The following is a 25,139-nucleotide window of genomic DNA, read 5'->3' as shown; positions in this document are numbered from 1 at the left end:
TAATCTAAGTTAATCCTAATTTTTTTCACCCTGCAAAATAAAACTTGATAATTTTTGCAACAATTAGAACTAAAATTCCTTTCATTCACAAAAAGATTTTATACAAATAGTTAATTTTCAATTAACACATCCAATTGTAAGGTGAATTTTATTTTCAAATTGTAATTACACAGTTACTGATTCTTCTTAAAAACTCTGGTGATATAAACATCTTTGTAAACTCTTGGAGGAAGGGAGGTAGAAAAGAAGGAAAAGCTTTTACAGTTACCTCCCTGCATCAGGTAAGGTGCTAACCTCCCTCCTATGAAGTGAATATATACCACCATTATAGAGAGGTGACTTCTGCTTTAAACAGAAGATTTTCTTCAGTCACAGAAATGATACAATCTACTTTAAGAAGTGATGAAGGGCAATGTGACAAGATAGGAAGATTTATCATATATCTTAATCACTTTTTAAATTTGAAGCATCGTGACCTTCAAAAACAATGACATGCAGGTTCAAATATAAATATTTATACCCCACCTACTTCCAGAAATGATTTCAAGCTGATTATTCAAATATAAATACAAAGCCAAGGAGAAGTAATTTTTTGGATTATCTGCCACTCGGGACTAACAGTGACACTGGCTCCACTCAAATAAGCATGGACAGTCAGGAGCTGGCTATATGAAAAAGTAGCCAAGAGACGAAAAGAATTATTAAAAGGTACATTTGCTATTTCATACAAAGCAAATGACGGCAATGAAAGTATAGTTAGTTACTGAATGATTCAACATGGATGCATGCAACTGAGCAAATATTTCAAAAGGTAACGTATAGCGGGAACATTACCATATATTCAATATGCTCTGATTATAATTATGCGCTACTCAAAAGCAAATGACAATCAATAAATACAATTTTAAATGTCTCCTAAGAATTTAAATAAAGTTAACCAGTCAGTAACCCATCTCAGGACAGCGTGCTGAGCATTAAATAGGCAAGTGTAGATAACAAAATAAATCAAAGACGGAGATGCTCTCCAGCTTATACTGGGAGAGAAAAAGACAGAACACAGACATAGCTGAAGCTTTGTGGGGGGAAAAATCATTAAAAGTAGCCAACTAGATTTTATCTGCTATTCATTCTCCTTTTAAAAATATTAAAACAGCTAAGCAGTTCCAAAACAAGGTATATTTTATATGATTTTTGCCTCACTTACTTCTAAGGGTTCTCAAGACCATAGTAGCATCTCACAGAAAAATTTATAAATATATAACTTTATTATGAACCACTTAATGAAAGTAAAAATTATTCAAATTCAATTGTTTTCATGCATACTACCATGCAAATTATATTTGCCACCACTTCTGCAAAGTAGTCAACTATTGCACATACTCTCAGTAAGAAATTTTTAAAAAGAAAATATATGTGTGTGTGTGTGTGTGTGTGTATGTGTGCGTGTATATATATATAAACAGCAATGTGCTCATTAGTAACCATACTAGTAAATAATTATAATGTTCTGGTTATACTTAATGAAACATAGAAAGTAGAAATATTACATTTTTGTCACAAACTAAGAATAATTCACCTAAAATTATCTTAAAGCATTATAATTAAAAAAAAAAACCTATCCAGCTTCCTGTCTTACTTCAATCAGATCAAGAAATTAGGTTTTCTTTTCACTTATTTTCTTATTTCAAAATGTGCATCCATAAAGGCCTGGTACTAGGATGAGCAAGGCTAAGCAAACTACATTCTGGAGCAGCCTCCTCACCCACATGAGGTGACTGAGCGCTTCCAAGGCACCAGGACATTGAATGGCAGAAGGGTCTACAAATACCGTCATTAGCAAGAGTCATGGAAGGGATTTCCCTAGAATAGGGTTTTGAATAATGATAAAGTGATCCGTGGCACTTCTACTTTGCAATGGCAGATGTGGCTTGGTGGGGGACGGTGTCATCACTAGTCTTAAATGAAAAAGCTTCATTATCTTACTTCATCATGCGCCTTGCAGGTACTCCACTGAAAAAAAGACAAAACAGGAGGCAAAAAATTCAAGCCTCAAGGTAAGCCATTTCAATGTTAAGTATCCACCTTTTTTACTAGCAGATTATAAAACCAGCTAGTTTTACGCAATAATTTATTTCATTTTTTGGCCTCGGAAACTCAAAGCTGTTACCCCAACCCCCAAGAAGCCAGAGGAAGATAACATATAGTAAAACAACAGCAAATTACACAAATCTAAAACACACCTACACTATATTATAATAATGTCAGCAGATAACATAAAAAATGATCTCTTTATAGAAATATATGGTTTTTAACTGATGAATTCCAAAGATGATACTTACGTCTTGATGTTCTCATGGTACACCTTGGTATCTGATGGCTGGTTATACAGTGGCTATAAAATAAATATGTATAAGATGGTGCATGTGTGTTTATGAAGAGACAAATAGTATTTTAATGTAAAGATAGGTAAAGTACTAATGAGTCTACACTATAACATGCCCTACCAAACCCTCCAGACTTTTGGGCTCTCTAAAGAACTCTGTTTACCCATATTCTAATAATGCCACTCCTGTAATAAAGTTTATAAATCCACTGTTTCCCACAATAAATAAATTTATGTATATATTTTTTATTTCAAAGGTGAAAAAAGATTAAGCACTTTCTCCATCCTAACAATATGATTCAAAGTGCTTTCTATTTCTGTTCTTAATTCATCCTACTTCTACCTGGAGTGATTAAATGGCTGCTCAGGCAAAAAAAAAAAAAAACATGCTTAGGAAGATGCTTTTGCAAGAGTAACAAACTCATTCACCACTATTTTAAACTTAATCACAAGGTTTCTGCCCAACTACAAACCTCTAATCCCAAAATAAATGGACCATATTCTGTCGTATCCCAAGAAAAGCTACTACCAAAAAAGCACTGGAAATGAAAAAAGCAATTTCTTACTTACCAGTTCAACTTTTGGGCCAAGACCTTCAAAAATTTTATGAGCTTCTTCTGCTTTTTTCTAGAGATAAAGACATTGTTGTATCATATAATTAAAAAGTATATTACTTAAGTACAAACTCACTACCTACTCAAAAATATTTATCTAGGGCTAGTCTATGGATGAACTTATCTATTTATTTTAGACAGAGTCTCACTCTGTTGCCCAGGCTAGAGTGCTGTGGTGTCAGCCTAGCTCACAGCAACCTCAAACTCCTGGGCTCAAGCAATCCTTCTGCCTCAGCCTCCTGAGTAGCTGGGACTACAGGCATGTGCCACCATGCCCTGCTATTTTTTTCTATATAGTTTTAGTTGGCCAATTAATTTCTTTCTGTTTATAGTAGAGACGGGGGTCTCGCTCTTGCTCAGGCTGGTCTTGAACTCCTGACCTTGAGCGATCTGCCCGCCTCAGCCTCCCAGAGTGCTAGGATTACAAGCATGAGCCACTGCACCTGGCCAGAACTTATTTGTAAATATTCTTCTTTTATATGATATGCTAAAATATTCTCCAATTGTATTTTCATAACTTTCTTTATCAAATGCAGTCAATACTTAACACTTTTATTGAAAGCAATACCTAAAGAATTGGTATGTTCTTAAAAGCATATAGATATTAAGAATCTGGAGAAAGGAAGTAAAGATTCACTGTAAATAAATCCAACAAACATTCTGAATACTTTAACTCATATTGTCTTTAATGAAAATGTAAAAAATAATAAAATACCATAAAGTAGCAAATTTTTACTGTGGTAAACCACATTAATCTCTTTGAAGAAAAGCTTGGAATGACCTTATTTTCTAATTACAAGGTATTCTTAGCAATAGCTGAACAATAAACGAAACAGCTAGTCTGAATTACTCAAAGTGACCAGTAGTGAATAAATGTTCAATTATATGTATTTTTAATAGGCCATTTTCAAAAGTAAAATAATCTAAACTAAGATGTTATCTAACAGAAATCTTCCTTGCTAAGAACAGAGTAATCTATCAATACTTTGGCAGAGAAAAATTTAACTTAAAACCTTCGTACTTCCAATATTCTAATTTTCATTCTAAATCTACAGATAGAAGTAAATAATTCTTCAAACAGGTGCTGAGTATGTTCTACATGCCAGGTACTTGCTAGACACTAAGAAAACAATGAACAAGATAATCCTTCCCAGCACAGGAAGATGAGAGGTCTTGAAAGGCTTCCTACAGAAAATGACACCTGAGCTGGTCTCGAAGTATGAGTGCACTTGACAGACAAGACAGACAAAACCCAGGGCCTGTCTGAAGGCAGGGGCAGTGTCACTGGGTAAAGGTGCTAACAACTTCTAGGGAACATTCAAAACTAGTTCTGGTAGAATATCACTAAGAACAATGTCTCGGGCAAGGGCCAGACAGGTATGTAAACGTCAATAAGAGGTTTGAGCTATTTGGTACAAAGTGGGAAATCATCAAAATGTTTTATTTGGAGAACCATGTGATGGGATGCAAATATTAAGGATGGGTTAGAAAGAAAAAGATTGAAGGAAGAGGATTCAACAACTACATGAGAGATAAAGGCTCAAATTAAGCTAATGGTAAGGAGGAAAAAAAGCAATTGACCAGATAGTAAATATCTTAGGTAAAAAGGACCCTCACCCCCCAAAAAAGAAAAAAACAAAAAGAAAAGGAAAGAAGCAACTGACCAGACCAATATACATTCAAGAGGTAGGACAGATGCTTTTCATCAATTAACTCAACGGAGTTGCAGACAGCGTTACTGCACGCCTTGGGTGCCAGCCTAGGTGACTAGAGGTTACTGGCACTAGTATACTGTCTGCTATCAGTACACTTTCTTCCTTTCTTCTGGTGTCACATTTTCTTGCAAATCATCCACTCAAAATATGAAGAAGACATTCCTAAAGACTTCTCTACTATATTCTAACAACCACTTTTCTATATGTAATATTATTCTGAAATTGGAGCATTTGTGAATATTTCTGGAACCTACAACTGACCACAGTAATAACAAATGGAGCTGTTAAAAATAGCCCAAGAGACTAGTCTGTTTAGAGACTAAACTTAGTCTGAAGTTTAGATATGATGGTTTAGATATGATGCCAGGCAACTTTTCTCTCAGGAAACCAACTTTAAAATTAACACCGGAGCAGTTTTTTTCTTCCCATTACCTTTCTAGTAATAAATTAAAAAAAAAAAAAAAAACAAAAAACACCTTATGCATGATAACAGTCCCTATCTCTTAAGCCACACTTGGCTTAATTCCAACTAGTGTGGCCTGAATAAGAGGGAGATGTACTTTTTGTCATCACCTCACCTCTCCTTGCCTCTGGTGTTGAAACAGTTAAGGTTATTCATTTTAAAAAGCTAAAGAGGTAAGCAGCAGTTACAAAAGGCAGCAGGGAAAGGCTGAAAAGCCCAGAGCGAGCGGTTTTCTAAAAGCCTATATTCTGGGTCTGCTGTGCTTGCATCCCTTCCCTCCAGAAGTCCCCGCTACAATTTTGGAAACCACAACAAATGACTAGTAGCCGGGTATATAAAATATATACACAAAAGAAGAGATGACTTCTGTAGGTACTGCATGTTAAAAACAATCTTCAACATAAGAAGGTAAGTCTAGTACTAAGACAGACTTCATAATCAGGTGTTCTTTTCGACGAGAAACCAAATATGTAAATGCTAAAACAGAAAAAGTATAAAAGGAGTTTTCAAGTTTTGCTGATGAGCATCAAGAAACACTCACTGTACCAAGTAATGAAACACCTATATACAAAAATTAAGCACAAATTAAATTCACTATCAAATCTCATTCAACAGTTTCCAGCCCTCAAGTCCCAGTGAGGCAACCACAGAACTCACTAATATTGTAATTGTTTATTAGGCCTAAAGACAAGGCTCATTAAGAAACAAAATTAATGAATATCACTGAATCCAATTTATTTGAAAATTAACTCATATTTTTTTTTAAAAGGCAACATTTTATAAAACTTTAAAAAAAAATCTACCAAATTTCCATTGCTATTAATTCTAAACCCTATTTATTTTATCTGTGAGGTTAAAACTGGCCATGTAGCACATTGGCCCTCAAAAGTGTTTTGTGGCTCTACGGAGGATTGTTTACCAATCAGGATTTCACAAAAAAAAAAAACAAAAAAAAAAACCTATTTCTGGCTTGTCTTAAACAAGGGAGCAATTCCTGGGCCACATATCCTGTTTAGGCATGACACGTGGGACATTTGTCACTCGCTTCCCTTACTGTCCTCTACCTTCACTGTATTTATCTTCATGTGGATTGTTGTGGCTGTTCACTGAATTAGACTAACTCTGAACCTAGCTAAGAAAATACTATTAATTGCCTATATTTTCCCCCTGTCCATTACACTTACCAATGTCATAAAAATTTCTTTTTTTGGATTTTTGTTTTTTCTCTAACAGGGCCTTGCTCTGTTGCCTAGGCTGGAATGCAGTGGCATGATCACAGTTCACTACAGCCTCAAACTCCCGGGCTCAAGAGGTCCTCCTGCCTTGGCCTCCCAAGTAGCTGGGACTAAAAGCATGTGGCACCACAAGTGACTAATTTTTAAAAGAAATTTTTTTAGAGACAGGGTCTCACTATGTTCTCTAGGCTGATCTCAAACTCCTGGCCTCAAGCAGTCCTCCCACCTTGGCCTCCCAAAGTGCTGGGATTATAAGTGTGAGCCACTGTGCCCAGCCATAAATATTGTATTTCTGATGACTTTCAGTTATCTATGTATACATATATATGTGTATGACTCCAAAATCATTCCTATAAATGTTTATGTAATTATTAATTCAGAGTTTCTTTTCTTAAAGCCAATTTTCTTTAGGATCTGGACTATCATAAAGTTATAGGCTGTCTGTGGAAGATAGACTGACTGGTAAAATCACTCACTACAGAATAAATTGAATCAACAATCCCAACTTTTATCTGGTGATCACCAACTGAGGACTTCCGAAAGCACTGTTAAAACATTTTCTTTATATTGAGGTGAAATCAGTTTCCCCTTAACGGCTAGTTCCTGGGCTGGGTTCTGGCTAAAAATTAACTTTGATATTACAAAAATGATTCACAAAATTCAGGCCTAGTTTTCCTAAACCTCTGAATATTTTCTTTTTACAGAGACAGGGTCTAGCTGTATTGCCCAGGATGGGGCTCAGTGGCATCACCATAGCTCACCGCAGCCTCAAACTCCTAGACTCAAGCAATCCTCCTGCTTTAGCCTCTTGAATAGCTGAGACTACAGGCACACACCTCCATATCTGGCTAATCTTTTAATTTTTCATAGAGACTAGGTCTTGCTATCTTGCCCAGGTTGGTCTTGAACTCCTGACCTCAAGCAATCCTCCTGCCTCAGCCTTCCAAAGCACTGGGATTATAGGCAGAGCAACTTTGCTCAGCCCAAAATTAAAAGCATAAAAGAAGAAATTGTTGTAATAAACCTAAACAAGCAAAGTCTATCTAAAGGTCAAAGTATACTTTGAACTTTTTTTTTAAGTAGATTTTTTTATTATTATTTATATATATATGTATTTTTATTTTGGCATATTATGGGGGTACAGATTTTAAGGTTTCAATAAATGCCCTTTTCCCCCTCCCCCCCACAAGTCTGATTTCCAGCATGACCATCCCCCAGATGGTGCACATCTCACTCATTATGTATGTATATACCTGCATACTTTGAACTTTTAGCTAAAGTTCAAACCACAGTCCAGCTATCAATTCTGAAGCTAATAATGAAGTTCATTTTCATAACCAGTGACCTGTCTCTACTGAAATGCTATCAATGTTCAGCATTAAACGTCCCTCATAAAGTGAAAAATTATAAAATGGCTGTTTTGTATTATATGCTACCAAACTTGCTTGCTAGTATTTATATAATAGCACAGAGACTCAGCTGATAAAATTCTACCAACTAAATAATATTTATATAACATAAAATACTTCATAAAATGAAGTATTACATAATTTAGGATACAACTGTCAACTTTCTTTCAATCTATAAGGAAAAAACACCAAGCTTCAGTTAGCCAAAGTCTATGAACATTAAAAATTATAGCAGAAATCAGGTTTTAATACAATTAAAATTACAACAGAACACATCCTGAACTAGAAAAGGCAGAGTCACACTGGTTTAAAGGCCTGAGCTGCCTGAGGCGGCATGAGCTTACCCGATTCTCATCATAAATGATCTGGACAATACTGCGGTGTTTCTGCTCCACAGGAGGAGGGGACACAGGCTTCTCAGGCTCAGGAGGCTTAGCTGCTTCTTCTTCAAGCTGTTGCTAAGAGACCCAAAAAGGAAGAGTCAAACATCTACTGCACACATCACCCCCACCAGTAATCAACTGCAAGAGATAACACACGCTACTGAGCATGGCTTGCTGACTCCATAAGATAACCATCTAATCTACGAAGATCTCATAGATCCAAGGGCTCAAAAAATACAATCAGATTTTGACTAATAACTAAACAATACAGATCACCAAAAGTATTTTTTAAAAAAACTATGGAGAAGTATCCATTAAGATTTTAATTCTGATAAATTTAAAGCAAAATAATGAGAAATTAAATTTATCGAAGGTACCCTATAGATATCCACCACCTGTGATGGCACCAGAAAAACACTTTAATATCTTATAGAAATATAGTATATATTAAGGTCTGGTAGGGAGAATACAGTAGAAAGGAGTTCGAGGGTTAAAACTTAATTCAGCACAGCACCATGTCACCCTCAACCTTTCTATTTTATAGTGCTCCAGTCAAGAGGCATGGGGGGCCAGGCGTGGTAGCTCATGTCTGTAATCCTAGCAGTCTGGGAGGCCAAGGCAGGCGAATTGCTCGAGGTCAGGAGTTCGAAACCAGCCTGAGCAAGAGTGAGACCCCCATCTCTACTATAAATAGAAAGAAATTAATTGGCCAACTAATATAAATAGAAAAAATTAGCCGGGCATGGTGGTGCATGCCTGTAGTCCCAGCAACTCAGGAGGCTGAGGCAGTAGGATTACTTGAGCCCAGGAGTTTGAGGTTGCTGCGAGCTAGGCTGACGCCACAACACGCACTCTAGTCTGGGCAACAGAGTGAGACTGTCTCAAAACAAAAAAAAGAGGTATTGGGTACAACTACAAAAATATTTACTGCTGCTATGTGCAATTATTATATAAAGCAAAAAGCTATTTGTATTAGTCTGCCCAGGTTTGAGCCTTAGGGTCACTCTATAAAAATAGCATGATTCAAGGACCCAGAAAGGTCCTTACACCTCAACCTTAGCAAGTATTGTAAACCACACATACATGAAGTAGGAATAACAATACTATTTATCATATAGCTTTTAAAAGGGCTAAATGAATTAATATATATAAAGTACATTACAACTATAAATATTTACTAAATACTACCTAGTAGTATTAGTGAAGTAAGCAAGGACTTGTATGCTTTGCCCATCGCTTTTTTTTTCCCCAGCACGCAAACCAGTGCCTGATACCTAGTAAGTGCTTAATGAATGTCCATATGAATAAATATAGTGTAAGTCCACTGCCTAAGATGATAAAAAAAAAGACATCAGGTAAAGATGTCTAGTATAAGGCCTAGAGGAAAAATTATCCGTACTACTAACTAAGATTGACAGTCAAAGCTTCTAGTCCTATGTCAGACTGTGCCCAAATGAAAGGATAAAAATCTGCCAAGAGAGAAACTTGTAGAACACTTCTACTTTGGAACTGCAAGTAGTCTTGCAGGCTATTATCTGTGTAAGCAAAAAAAAAAAATGATATTTGGAATTCTGAGATCATTTTTATGAGAATAGGTTCTTCAATGATGCCTTTCTTTCCTGCTTAGGGAGCCTTCTTTTAGAATCTCTGTTAAGGGATAAACAATCTTCCTGAAATCACTTTGTTCTTGGTATTGAAATAGCCCTGAGACAAAAATCATTGTAACTGAAAGACTAAAAACAAACACACACAAAATAAAAACTTTCTTCACCTATTTGTTCTTGTATATTAACTTAACAATTTTGTCATATTTAAAATATAAATTTAATTGGAATTTTTACTGAAATTGTATGAAACATGATTTAATGCAAGATGAGCACACATATTAATACTGTGTTTCTATCCAGATATGGTATATTTATTTTCTCTACTTGTCTTTATATCACCCAATAAAACTTGTAGCTTCTGTATATCTCATAATGGTCATACATTATATTTTACTATTTCTAGTTATTAGAGTACATCTCATAGTGGTCATACAATATATTTAGTTCATTATTTCTAATTACTATAATAGGTTACATGTGCATTTACTATGTACTGTATATTATGCAACATATTCATTACCTCAACACATAAACAACCATGTGATTTAATTGGTGTTATCATTAATATTATTACCATTTACAAGTAAAGAAACTAAAGCCAAAAGAAAGAAAAGAGAGAGATCCCGTAGAATCAGACCCACAAAGACTTAAAAGAATTATTAGGCATATTATAACAATTTAATATGATTCAATAAAATCAAGGGAGTATTAAAAAAAAAACGATTGAGCAGATTTGAGATGCCTAATAAGAAATTCCAGAAATAAAAACATAATTATTAAACTGGAGACAGATTTGACAGATTACATATAACTGAAAAAAAAATGTAAACTGGAAGACAGACTCAAGAAATCACCCAGAATGAAGCCCAAGCAAGTAAAAAATGGGAAAGAGGAGCAATTAAGAGGTATGGAAGACAAGAGAGATAAGATCTTGCATCTAACTAGAATTTCAGAAGAAGATAAAGCAACTGTAAGAAAGGTATCGTAAAAATGATAATGGCTTAGAATTGTCCAGAAGTAATGAAAAACTCTACCCCTGATATATAGGAAGGATGGATTCAAGTTGGAGAGATTTAACAATAACAACAACAACAAAAACTCTATACCTAAATGCATCATAGTAAAAATAACAGAACCCAAAGAAAAAGATGATATTGAAAGCAGCTAGAGAGAAAATTCAGATTATTAACAAAAGAATAAAAATTAGACTAAGGGCTAATATCTTAAAAATGGAAGCCAGAAGACAGTAAATAACCATATACTACATGAAAATATCTTTTAACAGGCTTAAATAAAAAACATCTAAGTCATAAAAACCAAAAAATATTGAAATTTCCAACTAACAGAACTTCACTAAAGAAAATTCTAAAAGATGTTCTTCAAGCAGTAGGGTATTCTCCTAGATGGAAGAACTGAGTTTTAAGAAGAAATAAAATGACAAATATGTGGGTAACCCTAAATGAACACTGACTATGCAGTATATAGTTTCCAGTAGACTAAAGAATAATGTGAGAAGCAAAACTATAGAACTTCAAAAGATAATATAGTAAAACTACATTAATGAGGTAGTCTCATATAAAACCTGAAGAAATCCTATTCACCAAAAGCACTATTAGGATCAAAGACCCAAATGCAAGAGATAAAACTATAAAATTTATAGAAGAAAACATTAGGTGTAAATTTTTGTGACCTTGGCTTAGGCAACAGTTCTTAACTATAACACCAAATGCATAAGTGATAAAAGAAAAAAAATTGGACTTCATCAAAATTAAAAACTTTTGTACATCAAAGGATATTATCAGGAAAATGAAAACACAATCCAAAGAATGAGAGATAATATCTACAAGTCATAAAACAGACAAGGGCCTAATATCTAGAATATATATTAGGCTCTCACCAATAAAAAGATAAATAACCCAATTAAATAATGAACAAAGGATCTGAATGGACATTTCTCTATAAAAGATATACAGATGGCCAATAAGCACATGAAAAAATGCTCAACATCATTAGTCATTAAGGAAATACAAATTCAATCCACAATCAGATAACACTTCACATCTACTTGGTGGCGATTGGAAAAAAAAGGAAAATAACAAATGTTGGCAAAGAAGCAGAGAAAGTGGAACACTGACACGCTGCTGGTGGGAATGTAAAGTGATACAGCCACTTTGGAAAACAGTTTGGCAGTTTCTCAGAAATTTAAATGTAGATTTACCATATGATCCACTCCTAGGTATATATCCAAGAAAATTGAACGTCTACACAAAAACTAGTATATGAATCTCATAGCAGCATTATTCATAATAGTCAAAAAGTAGACACAACCCAAATATCCATCGACTAGTGAATGCATAAACAAAATATAATATATCCATGCGGTGGAATTTACCCATAATAAGTAATGAAGTGCTGATACAACATGGATGAATCTTGAAAACATGCTATATAGATGAAGTCAAACACAAAAGGTCACATACGATTCTGTTTATTTGAAATGTTCAGAACAGGCTAACCCACAGAGACAGAATAGATTAGTGGTTGCCAGGGACTAGGGCAAGCGGGAAGTGGGGAGTAACTGCTGGTAAGTAGTAGTTTCTCTTTGAAGTGATAAAAATGTTCTGGAATTAGTGGTGACAGATATATAATTTTATAAATGCATTAAAAACACTTAATTGTACATTTTGAAAGGGTGAATATTATGGTATGTTAATTATACCTCAATTTTTAAAAAAATCCTCCTTCAAAAGAACTATTGAAAAAAGTGTAATGATAAACTACAAATTACACAATATCTATTATACACATGACTGACAAGAAACTTTAAGAATTTTTTGACACTGTCAATAATGAAAGAAAAAAGTTATAAAAATTAAAAAATTAAGAAAGAAAAAGAAACTTCAAGAAATCATAAAAAAAAGAAAACGACAAAATAAGAGAATATGGACAAAAAAAGACTTAAAGCATGCACATAAGGAACACAAATAACCCATAAACAAATGAAATTAAGCTAAGCCTCATTCCTAATCATGGAAATGCAAATTAAAGCCATTGTGAGAACTATTTCACATCCAACTGAAAAAGAAATATCAAGTACAGGCAAAGACATGCACAAATTGGTACTCATATATGCTGCCAGTAGGAATATACTACTATTTTAGCAAATTTGGTATCATCTAGTACATATGATGATGCACATAATCTCAAACGAAGCAATGCCATTCCTGGGCATCTGCCCCAGACAACCTATACATGTGAACCAAAACTACCACCACTGTATAGAATAGCAAAAAACTAGAAAAAAACAAAAACAAATGCAAACATCCAAAATAAGACGGACAAATTTTACTACCTATAATCATATAATCAGACAATACAACAAGGGAAATGAATAAATGAAGTGAAGAAAACTACAACAGCAAAAAAACAAGTCATAAAATATATAAGCCATGATTCCTTTTACATAAAGTTACAAAACACGGAAAATTCCAAATTATCTTCATTAGGGAGACAAACATACATTCTTAAAAGATATTAAGCAGTAAAAATATACACTTACTTGTTTCTTTTTCAATTTAAGGATCTGCTGTTCCACTTTTGCAATTTCTCGATCTACACGATCCATACTCTGAATTAACTCTTCCTTTGAAAGTTTTGAAGGTGAAGCATTTTGATCATCTCCACATGGTTGCCCAGAGATTGGAGAGGAGGGAGCTTCATGTTTGCCTCCAAATGCTGGATCCTTTGGAGAAAAAAGCCAAGAACAACAATTTACTTCTCCCTAATAGCCAACGTTAGAGTCAAGATTGACTTAAAGAAAGCTGTCAATTTTAAGACAGCAGAGACATGTGTACTGTCACTGTCTCTCTTTGTCTCTCAAGAGATGGGGTCTCACTGTGTCACTCAGGCTGGAGTACAGTGGCACAATCATAGCTCACTGCAGACTCCAACTCCTGGGCTCAAGCAATTCTCTCGCCTCAGTCTGTCCAGTAGCTGGGATTACAGACTTGAGTTACCACACCCAGCTACATGTACTAGTTCTCCAACGGCAGGCCTTAACCACTTGGGTAGGAACAACGACTATACTCGATAGCCACAGATGAAGGCGCACAGCCAAGCATTGACTTTAGTCAACAGCCAAAAACTTTTACTTTTACAGCTTTTATGTCTGCAGTTGCAGTGTGTACGTTCAGCTAATAAGCTACTACAAATGTGACCTTTTAATAAGTCCTTAGTAGGAGTTATTATAATACGCTTTGGATTCGTGTAAGTAATGATATAATTTACCTATTTCCGAGATTGTTCTGTTTTTATTTTTTATGTTACATCTTAGTTTTTATAATTCTGAGACCCATAATGGATTCTCACAGGTCAAGTGAAGGCAGCATCGTTTTGAAACGTACTTCAAAAAGGAGGAGGGAATTATTCTATCATTGGATTCAGAAGCAGAAGAATTAAAGAGGAAAACAGAAAATTCTGTAATAAATACGTGGTCGTGTGAAAACTTGGATCCACACATATACATGTTCGTTGATGAAGACAGTGGAATTAAAGCAGAAAATATTAATGATTCATTCAATGTTTTGGATTATTGCTAAATATTCTTTTCTAAGAATTTAATGACAGATATAGTAAATGCAACAGTTACTATCAATATACAGTTGCATATGGCAATATAGCTCCTTCATTACAAAATTGATCCGATACAACAATAAATGAACTGTATACTTTCCTTGCACTAACGCTCATAATGTCTCCTGTGAAAAAATTATCCACTAAAGAATATTGGAGTACTAATGAAGTGCTTAGAACGGATATATTCAATAAACATGTGTCACGAGGTAGATATATAATGTTGCTAAAGATGCTTTGCTTCAGCGATAAAGAATCTGAAAGTTCAGAAGACCGACTGACAAAAAAAAAACTGTGAACTTTTTGATAAGCTGCGTGAAACAGTCAAAAAATAATTTTATCCATTCAGGATTTTATGCAATGATGAGAGTCTCTTACTTTTTAAAGGACAGTTATTTTTCAAGCAATATATACCATCCAAGAGAAGTAGGTTTGGGATAAAGCAGTTGTGCTGTGTGATTGTTTAACTGGATACGTTTTGGATATTAGTGTTTATACCGGCTTAATTGCCGAAGTGCAAACATTTTCTGAAAAATTAGGTAAGAGCGGCAATATTGTGGTAACATTGATGCAACCTTATTTAGAAAGGGTCATCAATTATTCGTTGATAACTGGTATTCAAGTCCTGCACTATTCCGGTATTTGGACAGCTTTGCAACAAACGCATGTGGGACAGTAAAAAAGCCACAGGAAGGTATGCCAGAAATGCCAGAAAAATTAGAAAAAGGAGTAGTTTTAGATCATCAGGAAATTTGCTCGCACTGAAATGGCAAGACAAACGTGAAGTCTGGATATCGTCCACAAGCCATTCGGCTGAATTTAAGGATTGTGAAAAGAAAATTATCAAACAGGTGAAAATATTCAAAAGCCTTCATGTATTATAGACTATAGCAAATCGATGGGTATAGTTGATAAAAGTGACGGAATTACAAATACGGTTTCATTCACAAGAAAGACGCTGAAATGGTACAAGAAATTCTTTTTTCACTTACTAGACATTTCAATATGGAATGCATAGTCTATATAAATGTAATACAAAAACAACTATATCAATGTCCGCATATCATTTGGAGTTAAGAACAAAACTTCTACCACAGTACTCCAAATCTAGGCAATACAATCAGAAAATCTCATGTGTTTTAGAGAAAGACATTTTCCAGCACCTTACAATAGTAATAAAACCAAAAGGAAAAATCCAATAAGATTGTATGCTCAAAAAATAATAAAAGGCGCAGTACTAGATACTATTGTAAACAATGTAACGTTGGCCTATGTGTAGCCCCATGCTTCGAAATTTATCATACCAAAGAATAAAATTTATCGTAATATTCAAGAACTGGCCTTATTTCTTTGTGCTATGAATGAAATAAAACTATAATTTTGAATTGACTTTTCTCACTTTTCATTTATCAAAATAAAATTGTGAACATGTAAAAATAATGTAATGAAAACATATATGTATACGTTACCTATTCTGATTTACATACAAGGAAAGCTGCCTGTGAAGTAAAACAAGCTTCCAGTGCTTTAAAGCTTTCCTCGTCACACAAGAGCAAGACGGACCCGTCGTCAATGCGCAGCGCACACTATCGCGCGGACTGCGAGTGCCGCTGAGGGCGAGGTTCACGGCCGGTGAGCGCCGTACCGAAGTGGTTAAGTAGCAATTTTCTTATTCACACACACATGCAAGTATATGTACACAAACTCTGTGGATGTTTATACCACTTTTATAGTTTAGATATACCATTTAATATTTTGAAGACCCTGAAAGCCATACAGAGTTAGGTGGCCAGGTGTTGATCAGCCTCTAGCGTAACAACATTGACACTACAGAGAATTTTGGGGGAAATAATAGTGCAATCAATGCAAAGGAAGATACCAATTTCTCAGCCATTTCCTTGCAATGGCTCCTCAAAAGGTTTGAACAAGTAGGCTGAGAAATAATATTTCAGGTAGAACTTATTGCCCACTCAACTCAACAGCTGTGACATGGCCAAGAGCTCCTATCAAAAAGTTCTTGGGCTTTCCAAGGACCAAAACTGAGGTACAGAAGTCATAGAAATGGCCTAGGAACTTTTGTTGCCACTATCACTGCGCCTACCTTCATAAAGGACAACCATGCCTGCCCACACAACAGCACATACAACATCTCTTTAGCCAAAAACATCCCATCCCGTCTCCAAATCAGCAGAGAACTGTTAGCAGAATGAAAATCCCTCCACCCAAAATCTATCACTGCCCGACTTACACATACCCCCTTGTTAATTTGCAGTCTGAGGTAAAGATATAAGCAATATTAAAAAACACATAAATTTTAGATTAAGGTACAATTTTCCTTAGGCTGTAAGAAGCTCAGTATGAGGATAATTTTTATATAAGATATGAGGTAGGAATCTAATTCTTTTTCTTCAAAATAGCTGGGTGTTCCAACACAAGATTGTAAGCTCCATGAAGGTGGGGATCGTGTCCGTTTCGATCACCATTCTGTACCTCGTTCCTATCATAGAAATAGGCACTTGAAGAATTTTTTTGTTAAATATTTAACTAGAAAGGGAATCAGTGGAAAATGTTGATTTATAATAGTAGTTCTAAGAGGATGCATCACAGTCACCTGGGGAGCTGAATCTACTGGATTGGATTATAAAGCCCTAAAATATATTTAATAACAATTAAGTAACTGTGAAAAATCTGTACCAAGAATGCATATAGGAGATACCTGGATAGTTGTTACAAAACACCTTGGTACAGAAATTTCAGTTAAAATATAACATGTATATTGCTGAAAAGCTTCATATTCTATCATAGTATGCACTGAATATAAGAGGACTTCTGGGAAAATAAGGTTATGGCTATACCCTGAAACTTGTACAATTCTGCAAGGAAAGCACCAAAAAATAAAAAAATAACAATTCTAATAGACTTAATATACAGTTAAAGCTACAATATCATTTGCATTTGGCATTACAGGCAATCTTTGGCAGCCTTAAGCCCTGTAGTTTATGATTCCTCTGTTAAAATGTAATCTTTGAGGTCATAGGCTTCTAAAAGAAAACAGTATGTTTCATCAAAATAAAAAAATGATATTTGAGCTACAACCATCTTTTATCAACCTTAGGAAAAAAAATACAGAGGAAAATGTCTTCACAGCATCTTTTCAAGACTCAAATCTTCACTAATAACATGAGAAGCATAGCAGTTCTTGAATTCACTGAACCACCTACTACTTGCACTAAATAAGACTAAATACAGAATTTTCAAATTTTCTTAAGGTCTTCATATGCTGTGAAGCCTCTTTAATTATGACACAGCTCCCTCCTGAGAACATTCAAACAATAACGTATAGGGACAAATCTTTAGTGAAGCACCCTAACCTCCATGTTAGGTAAGTACATTCCCCACCATATGTGCAGAAACTAATTTTGTTACAGAAACATGTATAATAGCAAAACAGATAATATTTTGATTCAGTAGATTCAGCTCCCCAGGTGACTGTGATGCATCCTCTTAGAACTACTATTATAAATCAACATTTTCCACTGATTCCCTTTCTAGTTAAATATTTAACAAAAAAATTCTTCAAGTGCCTATTTCTATGATAGGAACGAGGTACAGAATGGTGATCGAAACAGACACGATCCCCACCTTCATGGAGCTTACAATCTTGTGTTGGAACACCCAGCTATTTTGAAGAAAAAGAATTAGATTCCTACCTCATATCTTATATAAAAATAAAAGCCAAGTACTAGCAAACATTTACAAGAACTCATTAGCAAATCTCAAAAACAAACAAACAAAAAACAACAACAACAACAATAAAAACAAGGATTATTTTTAGCTCAGGACATTTACCTTTAGCACATTATCTTTAGCTCAGAAAGGCCAAAAGCAAAAGATATAAAAGACAATATATAAAAAAAGATGGATCAAAATAAAAAACACAGTCTTCTGCTTATCAAAACAGTAACAACAAATTCAAAAGGCAAATGATGAAATGGGAAAAACATCTGCAAAACATGAACTCTAAAAACTCAACATAAAATAAAAAATAAACCAACAGAAAAATGGGTAAGATATGAAAAAATAATTTACAAAAGGGGAAAGATGAATAAACAATAAACAAATGAAAAAACGTTAAATGTTACTAACAAATAAATGCAAATTAAATACAATCATCTATCAAATTAACAATCTTTTTTTAAAAATAAATATGTGGTATCAGCAAGGATAGAAAAGCAGTGGGTACTTTTAGACACTGCTGTCAGGATAAGAGTTGGTCCTATTCTTTTGCAGGGCCATCTGGAAATGCCCACTGAAAGCCTTAAAAATATGTCAACTCTGGTCTGTAATTAATTATACTAATAGGAATTTACCTTAAGAATGTATACAAAAAACTCAGCCTAAAGAACATAATGTCACATCATTGCATTGAAATTATTAAACACAATAAAAAAAAAGAACATATGTCACAATATAGTACTATGAATAAACAGGTAACCTAAATGTGTGATAATTGATTAAATGATTTTATATCCATATCTGGAAGGCTAAGTAACCACTAACAATAAAGTTGTAAATTTACTGACACAAAAAGCAGCTCATGACATATTTAAGCAAAAATAAAGTTAAATGGAATGCACAAGTGAGCACATTAAAATATGCCTACAAATAGGGAGGAGTAAACACCAAAATGTTAATGATTTCTAAGTGGTAAGGTCCTCAAACTTTTTAAACAGGGGGTCAGTTCACTGTCCCTCAGACCGTTGGAGAGTGCGCACTGTGGGCCCAGGACAAGTGGGCTGCTAAGGAGGACAGGCAGCGGCGGCAAAAACACCCGGAGGACCAGATAAATGTGCTAGGCAGCCGCGTGTGGCCGGGGGGCCCTAGTTTGAGGCCGCCTAGGTAAGACTGTAGGTAACTTTTCCCTTTAAGCTTATCTAATTCTTCTATAAATGACACACCCTGAACAATAGTTAAAAAAAAGAAAAAAATATCTAACAAATGTTAATTCTTTTTAAATCCTTACTTAGTAGGTAGCAGTAGTAGTAGTAATCATGGTCTAGTCCTTAGGGGAAAAAGCAGGACTAGGGGTAAAGGGTCCTGGGTTTTCAATTCCAACTCAGGAGGCACTACCTAGGTCACTTAATTTTTCTTAACACCTAGTTTTCTCAACTACAAAATGGAATTAGTTCATACTATGATTCAACATGTCACATTTTAACAAATGAATTTTAAAGACCCCTTTCTGATAGAAAAAAAATTCAAGAGCTATAAATTACATATGTGGAAATTTATTCAGCTGTGGAAGATGACCTTTAATTTACTACATTTTTAAATTACTTTTTTTAATGCACCAAAACTTTTGTTATAAACCTCACAGAATACTGTATGGTATAATTATTTAACATGATTAGGTAGGTTGCAAAATTCCCAGAAGCTCAGCTAATTTTCTAGCTGATCATAAAGAGCTTTTCCCCACCCAACTTACTACGAAAAATTTCAAATTTACATAAAAGTTGAAAAAACAGTATAATGAACACTCATCTATCCTTCATCTAGATTCATCACTAGTAAATATTTTGCTACATGTATTTGTTTTCTCTGTATACACACACTCCTTTTTCTGTTGACTGAAATATTTGAAAATAAATTGCAGACTATTTAGTATATTTTAAATCACTTTTCATTGTATAAAAACTCCAAGAAAATGTGTCAGCACTTATTTATCTGATATCAGAATAGAAAGGGCAAGTAGCCAAAAAACTAAACAAATTTAATGGGAAACAGATTTGATGACAAAACATTTTAAACCTCAGGATGGTAAAACAAAACAAAACAAAAAAATTTAAAGGAAAATTGACACTTAAAAAACTAGGAAAAAATACTAACTTAAGTTAGTAAAATGATTAACACTTTGCTATTAAAAGTTTTAAAAATTAGTTTATGCTTTCTAAAACAAATATTTATTCAGCACCTACTAAACTGCCAGGTACTTAGTAATCTGCAGATTTAATGGTAAGCAAAACAGACAGTTGAAAAAGACAAATATGGCAACAAAACAAGAGCACAATAGACACATGCACATTTCACAACAGAAGGTAAATAACAATAAACACAAGGGGAATAACGGTTTGATCTTAATAGACCTCATAAATTCACAAGATATACTGTTTGAAATATCACAAAATATGGTTAAATATCAAATGCAATTATCTTAGTACAGCATAGTAACTACAGTTAATACTTGTGTATTATATACTTAAAAATTGCTAAGAGAATAGATTTTAAATGTTCTCACCACAAGAAAAAAAACCATGAGGTGACAAATATGTTAATTACCTTGATTTAATCATTAATCATTTTACAATGTGTACATATATCAAAATACCACACCTATACACCAGAAATATATATAATTTTTATTCTTCTATTATACCACAATAAAACTGGGGGGAGGAGGTCTTTATCTCCAAGTTATAGAATTATAGGTAACTTTTTTCTTCTTTATTTTCCAAGTTTTCTGTGTATATTACTTATATAAATTAGGAACAAATATTTTTCTGTATAAAGTTTTTTTTTTTTTGAGATATAGTCTCACTCTGTTGCCCAGGCTAGAGTGCCATGGCGTCAGCCTAGCTCACAGCAACCTCACACTCCTGGGCTCAAGCAATCCTTCTGCCTCAGCCTCCCAAGTAGCTGGGACTACAGACATGTGCCACCATGCCCGGCTAATTTTTTCTATATATTTTTAGTTGGCCAATTAATTTCTTTCTATTTTTAGTAGAGATGGGGTCTCCCTCTTGCTCAGGCTGGTTTTGAACTACTGACCTTGAGCAATTCTCCCGCCTCAGCCTCCCAGAGTGCTAGGATTACAGGCGTGAGCCACTGTATACAAATTTTAAGCACAGTTAAACCTCACCTAAAATGTGTTTTCTCCCATGTAGAAAATTAAATTGCTACTGAATTTAAGGGGCTTATTTAAAATTTAATTTAAATTTCACAAAACTAGTAGTCTTGCCTACTTCTGACCACATTTTATAGCCCAGCAAGCCAAAATGCTTGAGAATATTCAATAGAAATTTTTCCTTACAACAGTCCTCTCAGATTGTTTTCACTTACCAAAGTGAGAAGTACTGATTTTAATAGTCTGGAGCCCTCAGCCTGTGGTTTTTAGCTTTGCTTAAGAAATGTCTTACATTCCCATAGCACCAACCTTCAGAGACTGGCATAACTGAACTTTCTCTGAGGTGCTGTGCCTGAGTTTGACTAAATAAACATTACAAACCTACAACTCTACCGGGCAGGAAAACAAACGTTTACCTTCTTAGCATCTGCAGACCTCAGCCCTTCTGGCAGTGTGTGCACGAGAGGTAAAACCGCAGCACTGACGCGCTGAAAATGGGAATCGGAAACCTGCTCCAGACGTGGGCGCTTGGATTCCAGTGAATCGTGATCCACCGGGGATGGGCCTGGGTGAAACTGTTCATATCCCGTTCTCCTTTCTTGAGGCCTGATACACACAAAGAAAATAAGCACTTAGGTCAGGAAGACCAGCCTGGGGAACACAGCGAGATCCTATCTCTCTGTCTCTCTCTGTATACATAAATATGAATAAATAGTTTTAAAATAAAGATCCCACTGACAGTGTTCACTTGTTAAAAAAAGAGAGAGAAAATAACACTTAAAATTTGTTAAATGATATACAACTCCCTGCTAACATCCCTGGTTAGACTTTGAAATAAATGAAAAGGTTAATTACTTTCAGAGTAAACTTCTGCCCCCTCTCCTCCCACCCCAGAAGAATATATACCTCACCACAGTACTATTAAACTTGTAATTAGAATTTTTAAAACATTTTGGCAATGTTGGGGGAAAGGGTTGGCAAGGGTAAAAAAACCCAGTCTAGAAGGGAAAGACGTAACAAAAGATTTGCCAAAAATTTAGTTGACGAATATCTATAAAATAATATTTTTAAATATTAAAATGCCACAACAGTTGAATTCAGGATAATGAAGACTAGAAGAGCCACCATTTTCTAACCAATAATAAAAATAAGCAGGAAAAATCAAGCCTCTCAGCTATTGCTATGTGGACATATAAAAGAGTTGAGAGGTATCATAAAGCCTTAACGACAAGTCTTGAGAAGAAATCCAAAACTGTTTCTAACACGTCATCCTGGGTCCCCAAAAATGTGTATTCTGTCTAGTTTTCCCTTGAAGGTCAGAATCTGTCTTTTACTATTTTATAGGATGCATTACAAAGTTCTGCTCATGAATAGTTATTAATTTCACTTTTCATTTTCTACCAGTGTACTGACAGAGGTGATATTTTACTTCATGCCCAAGCTATAAACTAATGCCCTGCAAAACCATTATTTCACTGAAAATAAACATGTTTCATGTTTAGGATGATGAAATGAATCCTAAGGAGTATAGCTCAAAATTCTCAAATCTCGTTCAACACACAGAATCCCATTATCTTATTAAAATTCAGCACGATATCACAAAAAATGGTGGAGTAGGAAGCTTCAGCAACAAGACAAAGATGACTGCTTTCACCACTTATAGTCAATATGGTATCAGAAATTCTTTTTCAGAGCATTAGGCCAAAAAAAAAAAAAAGAACTAAAAGGCATATATCTAAATGGGAAAGAAGTAAAAATATTTCTTTTCACAGATGACATGATCTCATATGTAGAAAACCCTACAAACGGTTAGAGCTAATAAATGAATACAGCAAAGTTGCAGGATACAAAATCAACACACAAAATTTAGCTGAATTCTATACACTATCATTGGACAATCTAAAAATGAATTTTAAAAAAATACCATTTATAACAGTACCTAAAAAAATATAGTTAGGAATACATTTGACCAAGGAGTCTCAAAACTTAAATTCTGAAAACCACAAAAGACTGCAGGAAGAAAAAAAAGATTTAAATAAAGTGTAAGAAAGCTCACGTTCACGTATTGGAAGAAAATGTTAAGATGACAATACTTCATGATGCAATACTGCTGTGAAGAAAAAAAAAAAATTACAACACTACACAAAGCAATCTACAAATCCAATGCAATTTCTATCAAATCCCATTGGCCTGAGAAACACATCAAAAAATTCATATGGAATCTCAAAGGACCCCAAATGGCCAAAACAATCATGGAAAAGAAAAACAAAGTTAGAGAACTCACACTCTACAATTTCAAACCTCACTGAAAAGCTACAGTAATCAAAAGATCCACCCTCCACTGAGGCCAGAGGTAATTTTTCAAAAACTAGGATCCAGAATTTAAAAGGTCAAGTTCATCAACACAGTACACAGAACCAAAGCCACTGCTAACCTGAGGAAAGATTTTGTGTGAATTTCCACTTTCTATGAGCAAATGTGATCCTCTGTTGCAGAGGCCTGGCAAGTTGTGCCTGGGCTGGGTTTCAGCTCTAAATTGCCCCCTCAGCTAGAATACAGTCTACAAAAGCATAATTTTCAGGTATTACATTTCCATTCCAACAACCCTGCCTGTGAGATTTATCGAAGCCAGAAGAAGCAGCATACTCAGTCCTGGAGAAGAAACTAAGGCAACCAGAACACGGGACAATTAAAAAAAAAACATCCAGTATAGGAAGGGCTTTCTATCAAGAAATCAAACTACTTTCTTTCTTTTTTTTTTTGAGACAGAGTCTCACTTTGTTGCCCAGGCTAGAGTGAGTGCCGTGGCGTCAGCCTGGCTCACAGCAACCTCAAACTCCTGGGCCTTAGTGATCCTCCTGCCTCAGCCTCCCGAGTAGCTGGGACTACAGGCATGCACCACCATGCCCAGCTGATTTTTTCTATATATACTAGTTGGTCAATTAATTTCTTTCTATTTATAGTAGAGACGGGTCTCACTCTTGCTCAGGCTGGTTTTGAACTCCTGACCTTGAGCGATCCACCGCCTTGGCCTCCCAGAGTGCTAGGATTACAGGCGTGAACCACTGTGCCCAGCCAAAGAAATCAAACTACTTTCTCTTTCACCTCACCAATCCTTTTTAGAAGAAAAAAACTATCCATGCATAAATAAGTAAATATATAACTTAACATTGTTTAACATTTCAAAACTTTAAGTCAACCATGAAAATCTTTGTTAAAACAAATACAATTTTAGGCCCAGTGCACTGGCTCGTGCCTGCCAAGGCCAGAGGGTTGCTTGAAGCCAGGAGTTCAAGACTACCCTAAGCCACATAGCAAGATCCCGTTTCTAATAAGAAAAAAAAAAAAGAAAGAAAAATATAGAATTAGCCAAGCATGGTGGCACATGCCTGTAGTCCCAGCTAGCCAGGAATTCGAGACTATGGTGAGCTATGATGACACTGCTACACCCTGCCCTGGGCAACAAATTGAGACCCTGTCTCAAAACAAACAACCAACCAACCAACCAGAAATGTAGAAATTGCTGTATTCCAGATAAATGCTCTTTTGTCCCAAGTAATCAGTTCCTAAAAACTTCTTGGTTAAGAGTAAGGAAAACAATTATGGAAAGACTTAAGAAGGTAAAGTTTTGAGGGTTTTTTATATAATATTTCCAGTTTAGAAGTATCAAGTCACTCATTCTGTGAACACTTTTCAAATGCATACAGACCTTTAAACATTCTCCAACACAACTTAACCTCTAGATTTTTGGAGGCTGTATTATTTTTACTTTGTCAAGATTTAATATTTACATTATG

At 34.9% G+C, this 25,139-nt stretch overlaps 1 protein-coding gene across 14 annotated transcripts in view; it reads right to left on the bottom strand.

Annotated features, from left to right (window-relative positions):
• The window catches only part of NCOR1 (nuclear receptor corepressor 1), a 159,346-nt gene that overhangs the window by 100,611 nt on the left and 33,596 nt on the right, over positions 1-25,139 (bottom strand). For 8 of the 14 annotated variants that reach the window (XM_075994021.1, XM_012737872.2, XM_075994019.1 and 5 more), the window contains 6 exons: positions 21,759-21,948; positions 13,369-13,551; positions 8,164-8,277; positions 2,954-3,010; positions 2,340-2,392; positions 1,984-2,010 (listed from right to left, as the gene is read on the bottom strand). In XM_075994021.1, coding sequence (XP_075850136.1) covers positions 1,984-2,010; positions 2,340-2,392; positions 2,954-3,010; positions 8,164-8,277; positions 13,369-13,434 — 317 coding nt within the window. In that variant the 5' untranslated portion in view covers positions 13,435-13,551; positions 21,759-21,948. The remainder of the gene's footprint in view (positions 1-1,983; positions 2,011-2,339; positions 2,393-2,953; positions 3,011-8,163; positions 8,278-13,368; positions 13,552-21,758; positions 21,949-25,139) is intronic. The other 6 variants (XM_020281044.2, XM_075994020.1, XM_012737876.2 and 3 more) reach the window with 1 other exon arrangement.

The sequence above is a fragment of the Microcebus murinus genome, chromosome 18, assembly GCF_040939455.1.
Source record: "Microcebus murinus isolate Inina chromosome 18, M.murinus_Inina_mat1.0, whole genome shotgun sequence".
Classification (NCBI taxonomy): domain Eukaryota; kingdom Metazoa; phylum Chordata; class Mammalia; order Primates; family Cheirogaleidae; genus Microcebus; species Microcebus murinus.
This window is presented reverse-complemented; position numbering and strand designations above follow the sequence as displayed.